Source organism: Vigna unguiculata, chromosome 9 (genome assembly GCF_004118075.2).
Source record: "Vigna unguiculata cultivar IT97K-499-35 chromosome 9, ASM411807v1, whole genome shotgun sequence".
Taxonomy (NCBI): Eukaryota; Viridiplantae; Streptophyta; class Magnoliopsida; order Fabales; family Fabaceae; genus Vigna; species Vigna unguiculata.
Window position 1 is genome coordinate 5895534 of NC_040287.1, and position 21660 is coordinate 5917193.

Here is a 21660-nt window from a genome sequence, read left to right on the forward strand (position 1 = left end):
TCTAAAGAATGTTTAGCCTTATGCTCTGCAATGCTAAGGCTAAGGGGTTATATAGTGTTAGGCACAACATACCGATGGGTCAACAAACCTAATACCGAAGGTAATGATCAATAAAATGTTGACTTGATTAATAACTGTGTTGATAAATCCTCGATCTAGAGATAGAAAAAATGTCGGATTGAAAGACCCGATACATATATTAGTATCCATTTCTAAAGATATATAGTCATAACTGAACTAGCCACTAGAACTAAACTAATACACTTACTGATTGATGTTGTGAGTGTTTTATCCTTAACGCTAAGAATCTATTAGAAAAGTTTTACTCCAAAATTGATAAATGTATAATCTTAAGACACTTTGATAGATACAAGGCTCGTAAGATCTACAATACTAGAATCTTTGTCACCGAAGAAATAACTGATGTTAAATTTAATGAAATTTAATGATGATTTACAGAATGACAAGAAACTATCATGTATTGAAAATAACTTTGCAGATCCACAAATGAAAGAAGTGAATAATGCTACATTAAGCAACAAATGATGCTCCTTCAACTTTCAGAAGTTGCTCCAAAGTCACAACATCATAGAGATAAAAAAACATCTCACTTCATTCCAAAATATAATGCTCAACTTTTTCATTTTTATTTAGTTATTTAGATTTATACTTAAATTTCTCACATAAAGGTAATACTGAGATGATAGGTATAGAATGTTATAACTTTTTGTTTCTCTATTTTATCATTTTTCCCCTCTTATTCTGGATGTTCCTTGCCTTGTAAGGTTCTATCATTTGGTGTTGGTTGAGAATATGATGGAGCCCACCATTTACAATGGTTATGGTTAACATTTTGCTTTCTTCTTTTAATATATTTCTATTTTCTTTTCATACATGGTTTTGAGTTCCACATTAACATACCAACCTTTCAAATAGTGAACATACTAGTCTGCAATTTTGATTTACTCTACAATCCAGGGGCAGTTTCAGCCAAACAATATGGTATAATCAATAGCTTTTGAGAACATTTACAAAACTGATAACACTGTTTATGCTACACAAAAATTTCACTCGCTCCTTATTCATACTTGTGCAGTGTCACTTTTCTGGTTTTTGAAACCATGAATTACCCTACACACATCTTTCAAAGATGTTTAACAAAGAATATATATATATATATATATATATATATATATATATATATATATATATATATATATATATATACTAGTGTTTCAGCAGTTGATTCCACATAACTTGGTATCAGGTCCCTTAGTCTTGAGAACAAATGGATCAATTCTTACCCACAGCAAAGAGAAAATAGAAGCCAATAGAACTGACCAAATCACCACAATGGTGGGTGTGCGGTTTTGCCGACCCATCAAACCTTTGAGGAATGGATACAGATGAACAATGACCCAGAAAGAAAAGAAGAGTTTTCCAAAGAGTGGTCCCCAGGATTGGTAGCCATTGTTTATGGCATCTGAGACTCCAGCAACAACACCAACAATGTTAATGATCAAGATAGTGGTTGGAGGAATTAGGAGAGTGGTCCATTTAAAGGTGTATAGTTCTCCAAACTCCTCATCATCTGTTGCCTTGGATGTGACTGTGAAATTGGTGTCAATTCCAGCCAGAACCTTTAGCAGACCTTGTATCACAGCAAAAAGATGAGCTGATACACCACCAATCACCCAAAACTGTTCATTTCTCCACCACTCCTCAATGCTCACTCCACTCCATTTCAACTCTAGAATACCAGTTGCAATGATTGAAGAGAAGAGAGCAACAAAGTACAAACCAGCAAAGGTGCTTATCTGGATCACCACCACAAACAGAAAAAAGTAGCATTATGAGTAAAGATTCTTAGTACATACATACACTACACATGTTATAATTGGAAGGGGAAGAACAAGATCATTACCGGTGGCATGATGAATTTGTCAGTGAGTAAGCAAACTGCAGGAAGAATACAATAGGCAACAAGAGGAATGGAGGTGAATGGATACACGGTTGTGTTTGCATAGGCAAATCTCTCAAGCCACTTTAGCTTCTTTTCCTTGAAGCCATACCATAGAGGGCAATGGTGACTGAAGAAAATCTCAATGGAACCAAGTGCCCAACGAAGCACCTGATTCAGACGATCTGACAAGTTGATTGGAGCAGTGCCCTTGAATGCAGCTCTCTTAGGCATACAGTAAATAGACCTCCACCCTCGGCAATGCATCTTAAAGCCTGTTAAAATATCTTCTGTGATAGATCCATAGATCCAACCAAGCTGCACATTTTCAAAAGCAAAAGTATGAATTGGATATGCTAATTGTTCTAGTTAAAATTCTCAGTCATAAAAAAGATGTTACTGGTGTACCTCAAGTCCCCATTCAGTTTTATCTTCATATCCACAGCTAATCACATGAATGGCTTCTTTAAGAAGTGCAGCTGGACTTGAAGAAGGAGGAACACCACCCTCTTCCATCAAGGTAGAAGTCACAAAGATAGAGGACTGTCCAAATTTCTTCTCAAAATTCATTTGGGACATCAGTATCTCCTTGTCATCATCCATCCCTATTGAATTTAGACCAGTGACACAAGGTTGGAAGAGGTAAAAGGAAAGAAATTAAGTGAGACATAAGTTGGTGACAAGAAAGACTAGAGATTTAAAGCAAAACAATAACCTTTTAGGCTTGCAGCAGCCTCTCCATTTGGATCACTCTTCTCCTTGTACTTCTTGCGGCTTCCAAAACAAGGGCAGCAATCACAGCTTACCATTTTTGGACGCTTGGGACCCTTTGGAGGATCATAGCCATACAAAGCTTGCCTCCTGAAAACACACCCTGTCCCCACATATACAGGTCCTTGAATACCATCAAGACCCTTCATGTTAATCTGCAGAAAGACAAAAAGACAGGTGAATGATCAAACATTCTGCTCACAATGTTAAAAGACAGTAAATTGCAAGGAAAAGTTCCTGCTAGCTTTGAGTTTCTTACATCAAAGAAAACTGTGTTTCTGTTGGCATAACGATCATGTGTATCAATACCGTCGAATCTTTGAGGAAACTGGACATAGCAGACCTTTTTCCCGATCTGGGGGTCCATCAAGAAGCACATGGCCTCTCTGGCAGCCTTGCTGTTATTGACATAGTGATCACAATCCAAGTTCAGCATGAAAGGAGCATTTGTGAGAACAGCAGATACCCGAACCTGTAAAAAAAATACAGCACTTATTAGTAGGGTCATCAAATATTTGTTGTGCATAAAGGTGAACGAGCGTGGTGATGAAAGTAACCAAAGGTGTTCAGAAACTCTACCAGAGCGTTCATGGCACCAGCTTTCTTGTGGTGTTGAAAACCAGGTCTTTTCTCTCTAGAAACATAAACAAGACGAGGAAGCTGGTTTCCTTCAGTATCTAGACCCCCATTGCTTCCAAGAAACACTTGAATCATGCCAGGATGATCCTTAGTGTTGTTTCCTGGCCATGGTGTCCCATCCTGCATAATCCATCCTCCCTGAGGAACTTTCTGGGCCTTTGCAACAAGTGCATTGATCCTAACCTTAAACTCTTCGTATTCCCTCTGCCATTTACACGATTCACAGCAAATCAATCTCTCTAACAGATATCAAAAGTTTGAATCAAATTATTTAGTACCATAGATACATTTCAATCTTCACCATATTAGTCCCTCATAGATACAAGTCAAAATCATAACTAATGATTACGATTCCTACTAGTTAGTCATAATAATGCAAACCTTCATGGCTCGACGCTCCTTAACAAAGGTGGGTTGCACCTTGTCCTTTAAGTAGTCTATCTTCTCACTGAAGTACATCTCAGGGGCCCGAGGTTCTATAGAAAATTTCTTACAAAACGGTACCCATTTCCTTGCAAACTCTGCAGTTTCTGACAGGGACTCAAATGAACACATTGAGGCTCCATCATCCGAAATATAGCATGATATCTTATCCACTGGGTAATCCATGGCCAAGATTGAAAGAACAGTGTTTGCTGTAACCAGAGGAGGTTCCTTCATTGGATCCACGGTACTAACAAAGACATCTACAGGAGCAAGCATGTTTGGTTCACCTTCACGCTCATACCTGAAAAAACATGTTGGTAAGCAGCAAGTTTAAACTTTGAGGTCTCAATCAACATAATTATAGAATTGTGCAACCTTTACCTGATGGAAAGACGATCAAGGTAGGTCTCTCGATCAATGGGAAACCATTTGGGAAACTGATCCAGAATCCATGAAAAAGCAAACCATATTTCACATATGATAGAGGTTAGCCACAGCCCCAGTGCATCATGCACAGGATTCATAAGTCTGTATCTGAGGAAGAAAGCAAGAATCACAAGGCGTGCCACAATCACCATTCTATATGGATTGATTTTGCTAGATGCTATTGGTACTTTCCTTGAAAGTGGTTGCCTTGCTTCATCTAACCTGCAATAATTACCATCCACATTTACACAGTGGCCAAAATATCATTGTTATATATTATTTCTTTCATCGTAGTGGATAATCAATAACTGCATAAACATAGTTTTCTAAAATGTACTGCAAGAAGCATACATGGCTGCATCTGCATCTTCATCAGGCTCAGGCCCCAAATTACCCTGCTGCAATTTCCAGTCATCCATCCTTTCTTTCCATCCATCCTCTTTCTTTTCCTCCCATCTGGCACTTCCTGAAGTATACATCATAGCATGTCACATATTGAAGTAAGTACACTAAGAAGAACAGTTCAAGGAGCTGCATATAGATTCATGAGGAAAAAGGTTTCTGTGCTACTAATAAAGAGGGCACCACTTACCAGGTTCAGACACTGGATATGGATGCACTCGTTTATGCAGTGAAGAAGACATCTGCTCCGCATAACCATTAGATGATATTGGGAACTCGCCACTAACCTGTATCCATGCATGAATGAAATTTTATAGCTGTATGAGAATAAGTTAATGTAAAGGAAAATATTGGAGTGAAATCTTACAGGCCTAGATCGCCCCCCAGAAATGACAGGTATTGGGAACTGTGAATTCTCATCATCTTCAGGACCTCTTCCATAGCTCATTTTCCCATGAAGCATGGCCTCTGCAGCATGGCCATGCTTGTTCTTTTCGTCATCAATGTTGAACTCATGCTCAATGTCATCCACATCCTCCTCCTCATCATCTCCCTCCACCCGCGGGCTCCCTTAATGAACAAACAGATCAAGATCTATCAGGTCCCCTACTTGTTTCAACCATGAGTTCAAGTTCAACCACATCAAAATAAATGGAAATTTTGAGTGCTGTCATTAGCACAACTACATCTAACTGTAGCAATAACAAATTAAGGTTTCAAATGTTTGAACGTTTTAGTATGAACTAAATCTACTTGGACTTATGCTTACTAAGAGAAAATGAAAAGGTTCAGTTTAACTCACTATTTCATAAAAAAGGATGAAAAGGTGGTATACAAAAAGTGACATATCCATAATATCGGTTGAAGGCTTACCTTTGAGACGCTTATATCTGGTTTTGCACTGTGGACAAAGTTGGCCCCCTTCTCTTCTTTCATACTCATAGCAAGGTCTGCACACTGGAAAACCACACTCATTGCAAGCCACAAATAAGTCTCCATCGACCGTGAGTCCCACGCCATCACCACAAATCTCACATACTTGACCATCCAAGTTCTTCAATGGCTTGTGCTGCACCAAAACCCCATGACATAATAGTACTGTTAATCGAACTGTTACATGAAAACAAACACACACATTCACAAAGAAAAAGGGTCTTTGACAGCACTTGTTCTAGCAGTTATCTTTCATTATTGCTACTACCACTACATTACCTCTTCATGGCCATGAATGACAACGAGCTCATTGCGGTTATGTGAACCTGCTACCAGTCCAGCGCTGGCTTCCATGTCTTGGTGGTGACTTTGTGAATGGGATTGGATATAATACAACACAACACAAAGGGTGTGCTGTGAAGCTAAGGTTTGTGATCAAAGGTTTGTGTTTTATGAAGGAAAATTGGTGCTTTGTTCCTCACCAAATATGTCCACATAAGGGTGCTGTTGTTGGTTGCAGGGTCCCCATTGCCTTAAAGCTAAGCTTCGTCTATTTTTCAACCACCATGGCTTTGAAGCCTTCTCTAGCAGGCTACCTTGGTGCGTATCCTTTTCAAGCTTCCAAAACAAATTACAAGCCTCTAAATACCGTCTCTGTTATTTTCACCCTTTCATCAAATTTTCAGTTCATTTTTGCACAAGGTTAATTTTTCGGTTGCTCATAAATCATAGTTTAAGCTTAATTACTAGTGGGTAAGATGTGATAATGCGCCAAATCACTCTCATATTTAAAGATAGACTGATGTGAAATTATGGTTAATTAGTATCAATCAAATTGAGTTTTCTTTCTCCTAAACAAGTTATTTAAGGAATTTAAGCAAAGTATTGATCAAACGAAAGTAATTTCAGGTGGGTCGAGGTGTAATGCATACACACACAAATATGAATAACAATCTTTATTTATATATATATATATATATATATATATATATATATATATATATATATAAAGATTGTTATTTATACTTCTATGGTCAAACACTTTTTCTCAACATGGAACGAATGAAGTTCGTATTTATCTCATCTAAGGTATCCTATTTAATTTCTATTATTTATTTTATATTAATATGTGTATATTTTTATTATTTTAAATGCATAGATAAAGGATAAATGGCAAATTGGAACCGGGCACAGTTATTCTTCAAAAAGAATGAAAGAAGAAATCAGTCAGCGTAAACAATTTAAATAATTTAATATTTTTTAGGTTAAATATATTTTTGTCCCTTAACTTTAAGTGAATTTTGGAATTAGTTAATTTGAAAATTTGGATCAATTTAGGCATTCATCTTTTGAAATACGTGGATTTAGTCCTTTTAATCAAATTTTATTAGATTTATTTGATGTTTCTTATACATTTCAGAATTGTATTTGAGTTATTTATATTGTTTGACACATAAAATACTATTAATATTAAGTCAAATACTTTAATGTTAAGTCAAATACTATTATAAAACGTGTTTAAAATATCAAATAAACTTAACAATATAGTTTCTAATATACTAATATGTTGAATATACAAATATATTTTAATAACAAAAATAATTGAACAAAAGTTAGCAGTATAATATAATTGTAAAACATATTCATGCATTGAGAAAATCATATAATATTTTGTATTTTTTAATGACTAAATTGGCATCATCTCAGACGTTTAAGATCAAATTGGTCGTTATGTATTCCTATATAAATTTTAGTATAATCGTTTTCAAGACAGGAATACTCGAAACTTACATGAGAAAATTGAAAATACATTTTGGTTTTACTTAAAAAACAAATCATCATTTAATAAGTTATGGAAAGAACAAGGTCTTCTTTTGGAGCTAATGAACTCTTTTATGACTAAGTTTTAGTTGTTACATTGAGTAATGCATGAAGATTCACTTACACAACACTTTATAATGCTGGAGTTAGTAGGAGTGTTAGAATAATAGTAATATAATATGGAAGAGAATTAAGCAACTACTTTTTTTAATAGTGGTGTATACTTATAGGCTTTACTAGCTAGAGTTTTTGGCGTCAATAGTTTTTGTTATTACCATTGAAGGTTGTTGGAGGAACCTTGGTGTTTAACATGTTAGTGATATAACTATTGGTCAAGTAAGTCATATTTTAATTATTTTTTATATTATAGTAATTACATTTAACTTATAATTATTCATTATATTAGGTACATAGATAAATTAAGTGTTATTATCTTTCTACAAATTTGGGAACACATGAGTTCAAATTCAACAATATTTACAATTATAGATGAGTGACGCGCAAAAACATTGAATGGTTAGTTGTTTAACTTGTATTTCTTTTATTATGCTAATTACATGATTAATTTATTTATCATTCAATATAGGTCTCATTGATGATTACTTGTAATTATACATAAGGATTAGATAATAGTGTCGTCAGTTCATTTCAAAGAAAATCCAACCAAAAAATGAAAAACACTGTTGCAATTTATATGCCTGAGGTTTGGTAACTTTTAATACATATAATACGTACTTATTTTAATTATCTTGCATGAAAATAATTTTGTTATTTTTTCTCGTTTTAGTGTAATAGGCTGACAAAGCGATAATAAGAAATCTTCAAGTAAAATAAATTTGAGAATAAATTCTGTTTAAGAATGAGAGTATGATAGAGGACTATTCATAGATTTCATACAAGAAAAACTTGAAAATGAACCTTTACATTTCAAAGGACTTATGACAAGGATAAGGAGCAAGAGATTGAAAGATCAAATCTATTCTAGACTCCTGATGCTACAATCAGTGGCAGATCTTGCTCGATATTTGTGGGGGTGCCAAAATACACTTAAAATTTATATATTTAATTTATATATTTAATTATGGATCTGTAAGATTATTGAACTCAATAATAATTGAATCAATACTAAATTTTTTAGTTATATTTTGTTTTTAATGTAAATAATCATATCGTCAGCAAAAAAAATCATCTTCTGTTCTATTTTACAATCTTATTTTGATAATTTTCATTGTAGAAAATTATCTTTCTGATATAGTTATAGAAACAAGAAAAGTTAAAATAAAACGAGACGGATTAAAAAATCAATCAAATAAATGTAATTGACTTCCTATTTTTGTCAAAGATTGATTTTTTCTATTTTCTTCCTCACGGTAGCTTCCATTTTATCACTTTTAAATAATTAATTTATTCTTTTATTTCTTCATCAATATACTTATGTTTTAAAAAAAATACTAAAAGATAATTTATCATAATCTAAGTAAAATTTGCGATACGTAATTAATAAAAGAAAAATATATGATAATCAAGTCACAATTAAAAACCAGTTATTAAAAAACACTTAGTGCATTACTTTTTCTTCTATATTTATAAAAATAAATATACCAAATGCTCGTGACATAAAAAATAATATTAATTATTAAACTAATATTTCACTATCAATTGAGAAAAAAAGAATTACTTTTTTCTTCAATAATAGAAGAAAGCATACAAAAATGAGAGCACAAAATAATGAATTTGTGTTCAACTTTCTTTTTTTTCTTCATAAACAAAAGAAAACAACACAAATAAAAGTCTAAAGTGGATATAATATGTGAGAAACTCAAAAAATAGTGAGAGAGAAAATAAAAAATATCTTAATAAATTTTTTTATTTTTTATTAAATTTAATTTTATGCTTTATTATTTATTACCATTAAATGTTATATTTTATAAAATAAATAAAAAGATACCTATTTTAATTCTTATCAATTCCCAATATATACTTTTATTATTTAAAAAATTCCAAAAAATCAAATTTCTTATACATAATTTAAAAAATTAAAAACAAAACAATTTTCATATAACATAAATAAAAAAATTTCAAAAAAAGTTTGGGGGGCCACGGCTCCCCCCTGTCCCTTCCTTGGTCCGCCTCTGGCTACAATCAACTAGAAATTCGAAGGATACGAAAATCATGGCTTGGAGCATAATTGAAGGATACTTTTTAGAAAAAATAGTTTATGTTTTTGGACTTTGAATTTTCTTGAATAGATTGAAAGATCAAATATATTCAAGACCCTTGATGCTACAATCAATTACAAATTCCAAGGATACGAAAATCATGACTTGGAGCACAATTGAAGGATACTTTTTAGAAAAAAAAAATAGTTTATGTTTTTGGACTTTAAGTTTTCTTGAATAGATTGAAAGATCAAATATATTCAAGACTCCTGATGCTACAATCAATTAGAAATTCCAAGGATACGAAGATCATGGCTTAGAGCACAATTAAATGATACTTTTTAGAAAAAATAGTTTATGTTTTTGGACTTTGAATTTTCTTTTAGAAATTAGTTATGTTTCTATGTTATTGGGTTTTGGGATTTGTTTTATAAATTAATTTATGTTTTGATGTTTTTGGGCTAGGTCTTCTTGTAGGGTTTCCAGGTTTTCTTAAATTAATGTGCCTATATATAGAGTTACCAATATCTCATGTAATGTAAACACTTTTGACTCATATTATATGCATTTGCATTATTTGAGAGAAAATTCTCTTTAGTACTCTGATTCTTATCAAAGATTAACACTTTTATAACGAATTTTCACTTGATTTATCAATCTTAGATTGCTTGTGACCTCTTCCATTCTTCTTTTATTTCGTGTTTTTCTCTGATTTATTTTTGTTATTTGATTCAAATTTAGAAATGATCGTATTTTTTGTCGATAGGATCTTATCACAAAATTGTTTAAATATACTTATTACATCATATAATCAATGAAAGTTATCATTTATACGGATCTTATTGATTTACGGAGAGAGGTAACTCGTTTCAATATTTGCTAGTGTATTTTACTTTTATAAGTACTGTATAATAACACGAGTCAAATGTCGTAGGGCTTCGAGGAAAACAAATTTGAAATTCAAATTTTAAAAATAAAATAAAAGAATTCTCTTTTTTACGATGAATATTGCTTTGATTATGTTTTCCTTACCTAAAAATACTTTCCTTACTTTGACAATGATTATTTTCTATTATATATTGTGATAAAATTGAACTTGAAAAACTAATATACATATCTTTACTATTTAGACTCGTAATATTGTAAAGAAAAAAGAAAAAAGAAAAAGTAGGGGTCATTGTCTTTTGACCTCCGCCATTGAGTTGTCATTTTCTTATCACAAGAGACATTACCACATTCCTTAATATTTGCAATTAAACTTGAACATCACACTTAAGCTATACGTTAACTAAAATTAAAAGTAGGTATAACATTAAACACATCAAATCATAATTACCAACTATCACATTCTAATTATTTTCATTCAAATGTGGAGTGATTATTAAAATCGACTTTAAATCCTTCTCCAACTTACAGCTGTCTGATTTAGACAATGCCAAAAGCTTTTTAACAAATTCACAATTTTTATTAACTCTTAAGAAAACTGTTATTTTAGATTTAGTATATAGAATTAAATTTATCCTTTGTACTAATTCTTTTGTTGTTCCTTTGGAAAAGATTAAATCTCATTACAAATTTGATAGACTTTCGGTTCAAAGTATTAAGAATTGTCCTAACCGATGCATACTTGACTCTATATGTTAAAAGTTAATGTGAAATATTATAAATATTTTGCTAAATTTAAGACACATAGTGAAGGATGTCAAAGTTATGTATTTAGCATTTGTTCTATTAATTATAGACGCCTATTACAATGGAAAGTTAATTAGAAACGAATATTATACGAAAACGTTTTAACCACAATAGAAAAGAGTCCTCAACAAAAGGCTTTAACATGACAAGGTAAATTTGAGTGATAAAAACAAAAACAAAAACAATTACAACGTGTTGCTTTCAGAAGACTACGTTGTTTGCAAGCTAAAAAACATGTCAGTATTAGTCTTGGAAGTCAAGAACTTAAAAGCTAAGCTACCCTCATATCATTAGGTACGTAAGTTACAGCTTCTACATCTAGCAATTGAATATCTCTCAGACCACAAAATAAATAAATATATATATATATATATATATATATATATAAAAGGTTAAATATATTTATGATCTTTAAATTTAATTAAAAATTATAATAAGTATCTTTTTCGTAAATATGTAAATTTAATCATTTTAACCAAATTTGATTAGATTTATTTGACGTTTCAAATTCGTTTCTCAATTAACATTGAAACAAAAATGTATCAAACGGATAAATAACTCAAATGTTACAGTGAAACGCAATTGAAATGTTAAATAAATTTAACAAAATTTGGTTGGTTAAAAGGATTAAATTCATGTATTTTTTAAATTAAAGACTAAATTAGATCAACAATTTTAAAAACTAATTTCAATTTTTTAAAAATTAAGAGACAAAACATACGAAGAAGTTTTATTGACCAGAAAATGATGTTTTATTTTCCCAGGAAATGCGTATGTTGTTGGGACAGAACTACCTGCGATTTAAGACTCCTATATACGAGTCAGCAGTTCTCACATGCAGCATTGAAAAGCATGAATATTAGTGTCAATTTCAAGCATTCAACAATAATAAAAATGTGATAAATATAAAGAACTTCCATAAATGATATGATTTTGGAACTATACCTACCGTCTACAATACTCACATCCCAACCAACCTTAATGAAAAGAATGTCAGCTACCCAGAGCCTATTTCACGATTACAAACTTTCTTGGATAAAAGTGTTCAAGATAGGACATTCAATCTTCTCTTTTGGTAGTTTTTATCTTCTTGTTTGATAGTGGATTTCACAGTTCATATTATATTTAAATAAATTAATTTTATTTTGTAACTGTTTTATTTTGAATACAACATTTCATTCACCATCAAATGTAAAAAGTATTTAAATATCAAATGATAGTTAATAATTTTAAAATATCAATGGTTACTGTGACATCCCAATTTAATAGAATAATTCTAATAAATAAAACATATCACATAATTATAATATATATTAAAGCACATACATAAGATATATTATAATCAACAATAACATTTATCCATAATATATTGAAAAAGGAATACCAATGTCATAAACATAATCTAAACATGAAACAATTTGTCCTAAAGATTGCTCACAGAGCAATGAATTACAAATAAAGTTTCTTCTTCAAAAGAGGTTCACAATGAGCAAGATCCAAGAAAGCTAAACTAAAAACTACACCGCATCATCTCTATCATCATGGTGGTCACCAGGGGGTCTTCAAATCTGTTCACACCAACATTGATGATCATTGCAAAAAAAAAAAAAAAACAAACAAGAAACAGACATAAAGAGAAAGAGTAAGCTAGTGGAAAAATAAATTTTGATATACATGTGCGCAAACAGTTTATAAGCAAGCAAAATCAGTAAGCACACCAGACATATGATAACAACCAATCAAATACCTTATAACTCGATTATCTGGATACATGTAATGAGATCGGATTCACTGGTTGTTTGCACTTATGGTCGTCTCTACTTCTCTGCAGAGCCATCGCCAATGAGTTTCACCCTACCACGCACAAGGTTAGTCCATGATCATCTAAAGCCATTATCCTACCAGAGACTAGGACCTCCTGATACTCTCACCACTTGAACTAGTCTACTCTACATGAGTTTGATTGATTCATTAAAGTGTCAAGATGCAACCTTGCTTGAATCCTTATCTAATTACATACACTACAATAACACCACCATAAAGTCTCTCCAAGAGACTCATGGAATTAAGTCAAGCTCACACAATACATGTTATCTCAAAACATAATCATCTCATGCCCAACATATGAAATCCAGTTCCAAATATCACACCATACATGCACGATATCATTTATCATACCTTTAAGAAGTAAAACAGCCAATCATAGCAGAGAGCAAGTAATAAAACACATTCTTGTACCAGTCTCGCTCAAGCTAGAAGCATTCACTTAGCGATAGAGGTTCTCTCGCTTAAGTTAGGCATTCTCGCCTAAGTGAGAGCTCGAACAGTGGCACTATTAGTTTTCTGCAAGTTATTGCTTAAGCGGGACCTTCTCGCCTGAGCGAGATTTCTCTTTGTTCAAAATTGAAGCTCCTCGCCCAAGCGACAACTCGAGTAGAGACAAATGTGAGTTTCTGCTATTCTCGCTTATGTGAGAGTTGTTCGTTTGGGTGAGAATAATAGGTTTCTCACCTACTCACGCATGCAACATTAGACATCCAAAACCAAACAACATTTTAACCATTTCCTAGCAACCACAATAGCAAGCAGGCATTATAAGCATGATTTAGAACCCAAAAACAGATAGATACTTCAAAAACGTGGAGGGAGCGTTCGACTAATTCAAAGGGGGATTTCGCAACTACCCTAGCTGAGGTTCTACTAAAGAAAGAGGAGAAGGAAGGCGAACTACTTTGAAAAAAGGAAATAGAATAGGGAGTAAATGAACAGTTGGGAGGGTTACTGGGAAACAAGTGGTTGGCTATGGACCCTTACTCACTAAAGTTTGGTCCATTAACTTAAAATAGAAGTAGGCCTTACCCCTGTCATTTATAATTGATAGTGGTTGATTTTATTTTTCGATTAGAGTTTTTCAATATTTTTAACTGATATAGTATTTTCTTAATTAATGTTAATCAAAACTATTTTCAGTTTATTTCAACTATTATTATTATTTTTATGACAATGTTTGTTGGATTTTTTTTTTCTTTTTTTTCTAACTTTTCACTCAACTGTGGCTAAAAAAATTGCCTAGTTAACATTTGCCAAAAATATTCTAGTTAATTTACTTGAAAGTTTACTCCACAAACTAACCATCTACAACATTGGCAATCGATGATAAAAAAAAATCGTTGTATACATCAACAAATATATAGCCAAGATATATGTGAATCGAAATTTTTTAGTTTAGATATGACAATGGTTCCATCCCCTTATATTACATAATTTCATATCGTAGAATCCAATGTAAATTTAACATTTTTATTATACAATCTAAAATATAAATATAAATTTTAGATTTTACGATCCAAATATATTATAAAATACATATTTTAAAATATATAATTTTAAATATTAATTTTATATTCTTAATTATATAATTCAAAATATAAAGATATAGTATTTTTAATTCTAGATAATATAATCCATAAGATCTACATATCACATGATCAAACCTTAAATTGTAAAATGAAAAATAACTAACTCACAAGGATATAACGAGAATTTGAAACATTATGAGCGTACAGGAAGAAAACATGGAGGTGGAAGAAGCAATGACCTTGAATTTATGAAGAAACCAAATAAACCTAAGAAAAACATACGCTTTTTCTTTCAGCACCCCCACATGCTCGATAAAATGACTATTTTATCATCTTGATAAAATGACTATTTTACCATCTTCTTTCTTGTGTCTAGTAATATTATTGTTTTCTAAACCAAATAAACCTAAGTAATAATTGATTTATTTTTTTAATATTAATTACTTATTAACATTATATATATAGATATTAATTATTAATAAAATTTAATTTAATTAATCTAATTAAAATAATTATATTGAAACTATTAGTACACCGACAACGAAATATATTCATATTATTTATTCAATATTTTCCTTTTAGTTAAAAATAGTGTTTTGGATAATATTATATAACATTATAAGTGATAAATAATAGAAGGAGGTGTAAAATCTGTTTATTATTTGGAAAATGATAAGTTGACAAATAAAATTTTAACAAAGTTTGACTCTGTTCGCTTTCGTTCTTTCAGTGTTGGAGTTCGAAGACATTGTAGACAAGTTTTCGTTCTTTCCGCATTTTGTTATTTTCAAAACCATGTTATGTGCTTTTTGGGTTTAGGGTTTTTTTTAACCCCTATTTTTGCACCCTGTTTTTAACCCTCATGTCATTTTGTAGTTTTAGGGATTTATTTTGTGTTTGAGTTTTGTCCAAATTTTGTTTTTGTAATTTGGAGAAAGTAATCATTTTTACGTAGATGATTATGTTGAGGAAGAAGTGTGCTCATTTTTCTATGATATTGTGATTGTGATTGATTTTTTTGGGTAATTATGGTGGGTTTTTTTTTTTATTAAAGTGTGATATTGAAGTATAAGTTGCAGTGAATTTTATGTACCAATAACTATGGTCTTTGGATTAACTTGTGAACAAAATCTTGTCAACAACTTTTCTGTTGTTAATACAAATTAATGATTGATGAAGGTTGATATTTTTATTTTCTCACACTACAACTAGAAACTTTTCTGTTGTCCCTTTGTATCTCAAAATTCTAATTTGACTTGAATATGAACATAAATTATTTTCTCATAATGTTTGATGTTTTAGGTATTTTTGAGATTGATGGGTAAAATTATGCTACATTTATAGTGCTACTGCTCATAATGTTCAAAAGATGACCATTTGTTGCTTGCTAGCTGGTATAGGAATTGGTGTAGCATTGCAATTGTAGCACTTTACATATTTGAGATGATACCCTTATAAACGAGTTTATCCTGTGATCATATGCACATATTTTCTTTATGTAATTTTCTTTTCAGGTAGGAAAAGAAGAGATAGTTAAAGATCTCATTCTTCATTAAAATGAAAAATTGTAACTCTGGGCAAGATCAACTTCTACCTTTTTTTTCTACCTTGCCACACATTCTATATTGTGATTCATATGTGGGGTTATGAGGTAACTACATTCATATATTCAAGATTCTTAATTTTATAAACAAAGAAAAAAAGGAAAAAGGGAAAGACATTTTAGTGCGTGAGGCCAAACATTTGATGGCTTATCTGTCTTAATGTATCCATCTGTATTTGCTCAAACACTTATTTGATAAAATTTGGTAATTAGTATTATAAAAACCACTAAAATTTTATGATATTTGTAGCTTTGTTTATTGTTTAGTTATTTTTACACCAATATTTAGCTTAATGTGAAAGTGGTTGGTTTCTGGAATTCAGGTCCTTGAGAGGATTATAATGGGAATAGAGAATTTTGGTTTCTATTGTAAAGGTTCGATTGAGTGTTCATACATTTGTCTTATGTGTGTATTTATTCTCGGCAAGTGTGAAGTAAACGTTATATTGAAGTTTATGTTGGTGTTAACTAATAGATGGAGTTCTCACCCACCCCAAATATAGAGTCATAGATAATTTGTTTTACCTATTGTGCAAAAACTCTTACAGCGTTTGTCACATAATTACCATGTGTTTGGTAGATAGATATTGCATATATTTGTGGGTCTTTTTTATTCTTAAATTTTATTTGAAGTGAAAGAAGACCCCACAACCCACAACCTCTGACGAAATCCACATGGAGTTCTCATTCACCTCAAATAAATATAGAGTCAAATGTGTTGTTATGGATAATTTGTTTTACATGGTGTGCAAACACTCTTAGAGTGTGTTTGGATAGAGTATTTTAATGAAGTAATTCATTTTTTTGAAGAATTTAGATTTCTTTGACCCAAACAGGTCTGATGACCCAAACGTGCCCGACGATCCAGACCAGCCCGATGATCCGAACGGGCCCAACGACCTAGACGGGCCAGACAACCCAGACGAGCCCGACGACCCGGACGAGCCCTTCCAAATCATTGGACCCGTACACCCATATGGCCCCGAAGACCCGGACAGGTCTGACGATCCAGATGGGCCCGATGACTCATACGAGCCACACTATCCAGACAGACCCAACGGTTTGAAAAGGGCCCGTACGAGTTGTCAGACCCGTTCGAGTCTCGGGCCCGTCTAGGTCGTCGGGTCTCTCTGGGTTGTCGAAAGTGTCCAAGTCGTCGGGCCCATCCGGGTCCTCGAGCCCATCTTAGTCGTCGGACCCGTCCGGGTCTTTGGGCTCGTTTGGGTGTACGAGCCCGTCTGGGTCGTCGAACCCGTCCGGGTATTCGGACCCATCCGAGTATTCGGACTCGTCTAGGTATTTGGCCTCATCCAGGTATTCGGCCCCGTCCGGATTGTTAGGCTCGTTCAACTCGTCGAGCCCGTCCAAGTCGTCGGGCCCGTCCAGGTCGTCGTGCCCGTTCAGGTCGTCAGACTCGTCTGGAGCATTGGGCCAATGACCTAGACGGGTTTGACCGGGCCATGTTGACGAACTTGACGGCACAATCGTGCAGTATGGGTCGTCAGGCCTCTAGATCATCGGGCCACCAAGCCTGTCTAGGCTTCCCAGTCGATCCAGCTCGGGTGGGTCGTCGGGTCTAACCAATTCGGTTGCGTAGTTGGGTCTGCCCAACCCATCTGGGTTGTCGAGCATGTTTCCAATTTTATCATGAACTCAAAACATAATTAAGCGTAAAATAAATATTGTTAAAATTAAATTTTATCTCACAATAAATTCATTTTTTTTTCAAACAAGAAAGTGAAATGTAAGGTATTTTAATTTCCTTATCCAAACAAGTTATTTAAAAAATGAATGGAATTTAATTACAAGCAATTCAAATACAAAGCATTTCAATTTCTAAGCATTGTTGAAATGCTCTATCCAAACACAAGGTTATGGTGTGTTTGGATGAGGTAATTTAAGAGGGTGATTCATTTATTTGGAGAATTTGAAATTCTTTGTTGTGAAATGCTTTGTTTGGATAGAGAAATTAAAAAGCATTTAAAATGCATATATTTTTTTAGAAGGAATTCAAATACCCTAAAAAAAGGTGGAATTTGAAATTCTTCTTACTTAACCTCACAATTTGGATTTAACCCCAAACGGACCTAGCAAACTTGACAACCATGACAGTTTAGGTTGGCAAGACACTCTAGACGGATCAGACCGACATGACAACACAAACGGGTCAAGCAGGCTCGATGACCCACACGGGTTTAGCGAGTCAGATGACCTAGAGGTGTCGGGTGGGCCTGACGACCCAAACGTCTCGGGCAGGCCCAACGACCCAACTGACCCGTTGACCCGACAAGCCTGACCGACCTGACAACTTAGATGAGCTAGACCGGTCCGACGACCCGGGCAATACCGATTGGCCCGGTGACCTTGCTAGGTCAGATCGGCCCAACAACACATACTTGTCGGGTGTGCCTAATGACACAAACATGCCCGACAACCCAAATGGGTCAACAGGCATGACAACCCAGATGGGTCAGGCGGATCTGATGATTTAGTGGGTCCAAGTCAGGTCAACGACCCAGACGGATTAGGTCGGGCTGGGTTGACAAACTTGAGGGACATGACCTGTTTGTATGGGCCGTTAGGCTGATCATGTTTGTCTGGATCATCGAGCCGATCCAACCTAGCCCATCTAAGTTTTACGACCTGGTTGAGTCGTCGGGTCGGTCCGACCCATCTAGGTTGTCAAGCCGGTTTCCAAATTTATCATGAACTCAAAACATAATTAAGTCTAAAATAAATATTTTTAAAATGAAATTTTATCTCACAAGAAATTCAATTATTTTATCCAAACAAAAAATTGAAATGTAAGGTATTTTAATTTCTTTATCCAAACAAGTTATTTAGAAAATGAAGAGAATTTAATTGCAAGCAATTCAAATATTACATTTCATTTTCTCAAAATTGTTGAAATGCTTGATCTAAACTCAAGGTTAGAGTATTTTCCACTTAACTACATAGTGTTTGGTACATAGTTATTTCATATATTTGTCAATCTTTTTTCACCTTTATTTTTTCTTTAAAGTGAACCTACAACCCACAACCTCTGACGAAATCCAAATGGAGTCTTCACCCACCCCAAATACAGAGTCATGGATAATTTGTTTTACTTGTTGTACAAAAACGCTTAGAGGGTTTGCCACTTAATTACCTTACGTTTGATAGATAGGTATTGCATATATTTGTGAGTCTTTTTTGTTCTTAAATTTTATTTGAAGTGAACCAAGACCCCAACACCCACAACCTTTGACGAAATCGACATGGACTTCTCACCCACCCTAAATACAGAGTCAGATGTGCTATAATGGATAATTTGTTTTACATGGTGTGCAAACTCTCTTATAGTATTTGCCACTGAATTACATAGTGTTTGGTACATAGTTATTTCATATATTTGTTAGTCTTTTTTGTCCTTTATTTTTTTTGAATGAACCTACAACCCACAACCCACAACCTCTGACGAAATCCAGATGGAGTCTTCACCCACCCCAAATACAGAGTCATGGATAATTTGTTTTACTTGTTGTACAAAAACGCTTACAGGGTTTGCCATTTAATTATCTTACATTTGATAGATAGGTATTGCATATATTTGTGAGTCTTTTTTGTTCTTAAATTTTATTTGAAGTGAACTAAGACCCTAGAACCCACAACTTCTGATGAAATCCACATGAAGTTCTTACCCACTCTAAATACAAAGTCATGTGTGCTAAATGGATAATTTGTTTTACATGTTGTACAAAAACTCTTAAAGCGTTTGCCACTTAATTACCTTGAGTTTGGTACATAGTTATTGCATAAATTTGTGAGTCTTTTGTCCTTCATTTTTTTTTTCAAGTGAACCAAAACCCACAACCCACAACCTCTAACAAAAACTACATTGAGTTCTTACCCATCCCAAATATAGAGACATAGATAATTTGTTTTACCTACTGTGCAAAAATCCTTAATTACCTTATATTTGGTACATACTATTGAAACAAAGTGTCTAAAACAATTCACTACATTATATCAGACCACTACAACGTAGTGTCTAAAATAAAATATGGACAATATCAATAATTATAGGACAATCTATACCAATTAACATTCATCCTACATTAAGTTATTTTTGAAATATATATTGAATTCCATTGACAAACACAACCAACATCAAGAAAGGGTGTTTGACGATATCATATCCAGCCTATAAAAGTGGCCCAAAAAATTGTCAGCATTTCCTCACCTATAAAAAACCAACATAATGGAATTTGTTAGATGTTTTTGTAACTACAACTTCGACAATTCAAAAGGCAAAACCTACTTATCAAGGAAACCCCAATACTTGACTTATCCCAATTGTTTGAGGTATGTCTAAATTTGATTGTACAGATGTCGACAGCGATACAAAACCACTACATTCAAGAGTAGAAACCTGCAAATGCCACCATAATTACTTAATACTTGCTCATATAAGACTATTTCCTCATTTCTTCAATTCTAAAATTGTCAATGAATCACAAACACAACATCCCCATATTGTGCACTAGAAAATATGTTGAAAAAAATTGTTGACAAAATGTATTCAATATTTGACTAACAAACACTTATTGATTAAGCAACAAACGCCAGTACATGGTTTTGAACAAAAGGTATCCCAAATGAAGGTGTCCAATTGATTTGATACTGCATTTCACCAGGGACACATGTCCACCTTGCTTTTTCAAAGTCATATACCCTATTAATAATAACACCATCCAATGATACTAAGGTCAACACTAACCACACAAAGGATTCCAAAGAAAAAGGGGATTAAAAAAAAACCTAAACACAACTCTAAATAAATCGCTCTAAATAAAAATGGATGAAAGGAAAAAAATTTAGCTTGAAGGTTAAAACAATCCACTGCTCCGACAACGAAACCTAACCAATAAACGAAAGTGCATCGTTGTCCACGTGACGCAAATGCCAACTTTGTACCAAAGAGAACAAAATCGAAAAAAATAACGAGAAGTGAACCAAGAACCAACTTTGTACAAAGAATAAATAGTTTAAAAAAAGTTTAATAGTCAGATAGTACCCACTTTCATTTAGATGTGTCAATTTGATATCCAATTTTAAAAGTGTCAATTGAGTCCCAATTTTTGAAAAGATGTCTCAATTAGGTCATTCTCAGCAAAAAAATTATTAACATCTTTAACAGTATTGATATTTAAAACGACTTACAAAATTAAGTATTTATATTTATATTAGAATTTAGTGGTAAAAGTCATGAATTAAGTTATCGGCTTTAGTAATTTTTTGTTTGACAAAGATCTGATTCATATACTTATTCAAAAGTTTGGACTAAATTGACACATTTTTAAAAACGCATACCAAACTAACACATTTGAACGAAAGTGGGTAACATCCAACCATTTAAACCTTTAAAAAATAAAAGAAAGAGATAAACCTTAAATATGGAACCAATGAAGAGACAAAATTTTATGCTGA

General features: G+C 33.0%; 1 protein-coding gene across 1 annotated transcript; it reads right to left on the reverse strand.

The window, feature by feature from the left end:
• Positions 1-984: 984 nt before the first annotated feature.
• On the reverse strand, positions 985-5911 carry LOC114164324 (cellulose synthase A catalytic subunit 7 [UDP-forming]). Its single transcript, XM_028048959.1, has 13 exons — positions 5837-5911; positions 5498-5693; positions 4992-5194; positions 4815-4911; positions 4574-4688; positions 4178-4444; positions 3752-4097; positions 3311-3574; positions 2991-3203; positions 2676-2886; positions 2369-2565; positions 1925-2278; positions 985-1817 (listed from the first exon to the last, which is right to left on the reverse strand). Exons 1-13 carry the CDS (start codon positions 5909-5911, stop codon positions 1236-1238), a joined length of 3120 nt encoding a protein of 1039 aa, XP_027904760.1. The 3' UTR covers positions 985-1235.
• Positions 5912-21660: the final 15749 nt, after the last annotated feature.

Excerpts from the sequence above, each read along its gene's own strand:
- LOC114164324 (XM_028048959.1), bottom strand. The coding sequence starts at position 5,911 with ATGGAAGCCAGCGCTGGACTGGTAGCAGGTTCACATAACCGCAATGAG. Across the intron at positions 5,195-5,497 it reads CAGATATAAGCGTCTCAAAG|GGAGCCCGCGGGTGGAGGGA; the intron begins GTAAGCCTTCAA and ends TTGTTCATTAAG. Across the intron at positions 3,575-3,751 it reads AGGAGCGTCGAGCCATGAAG|AGGGAATACGAAGAGTTTAA; the intron begins GTTTGCATTATT and ends TGTAAATGGCAG.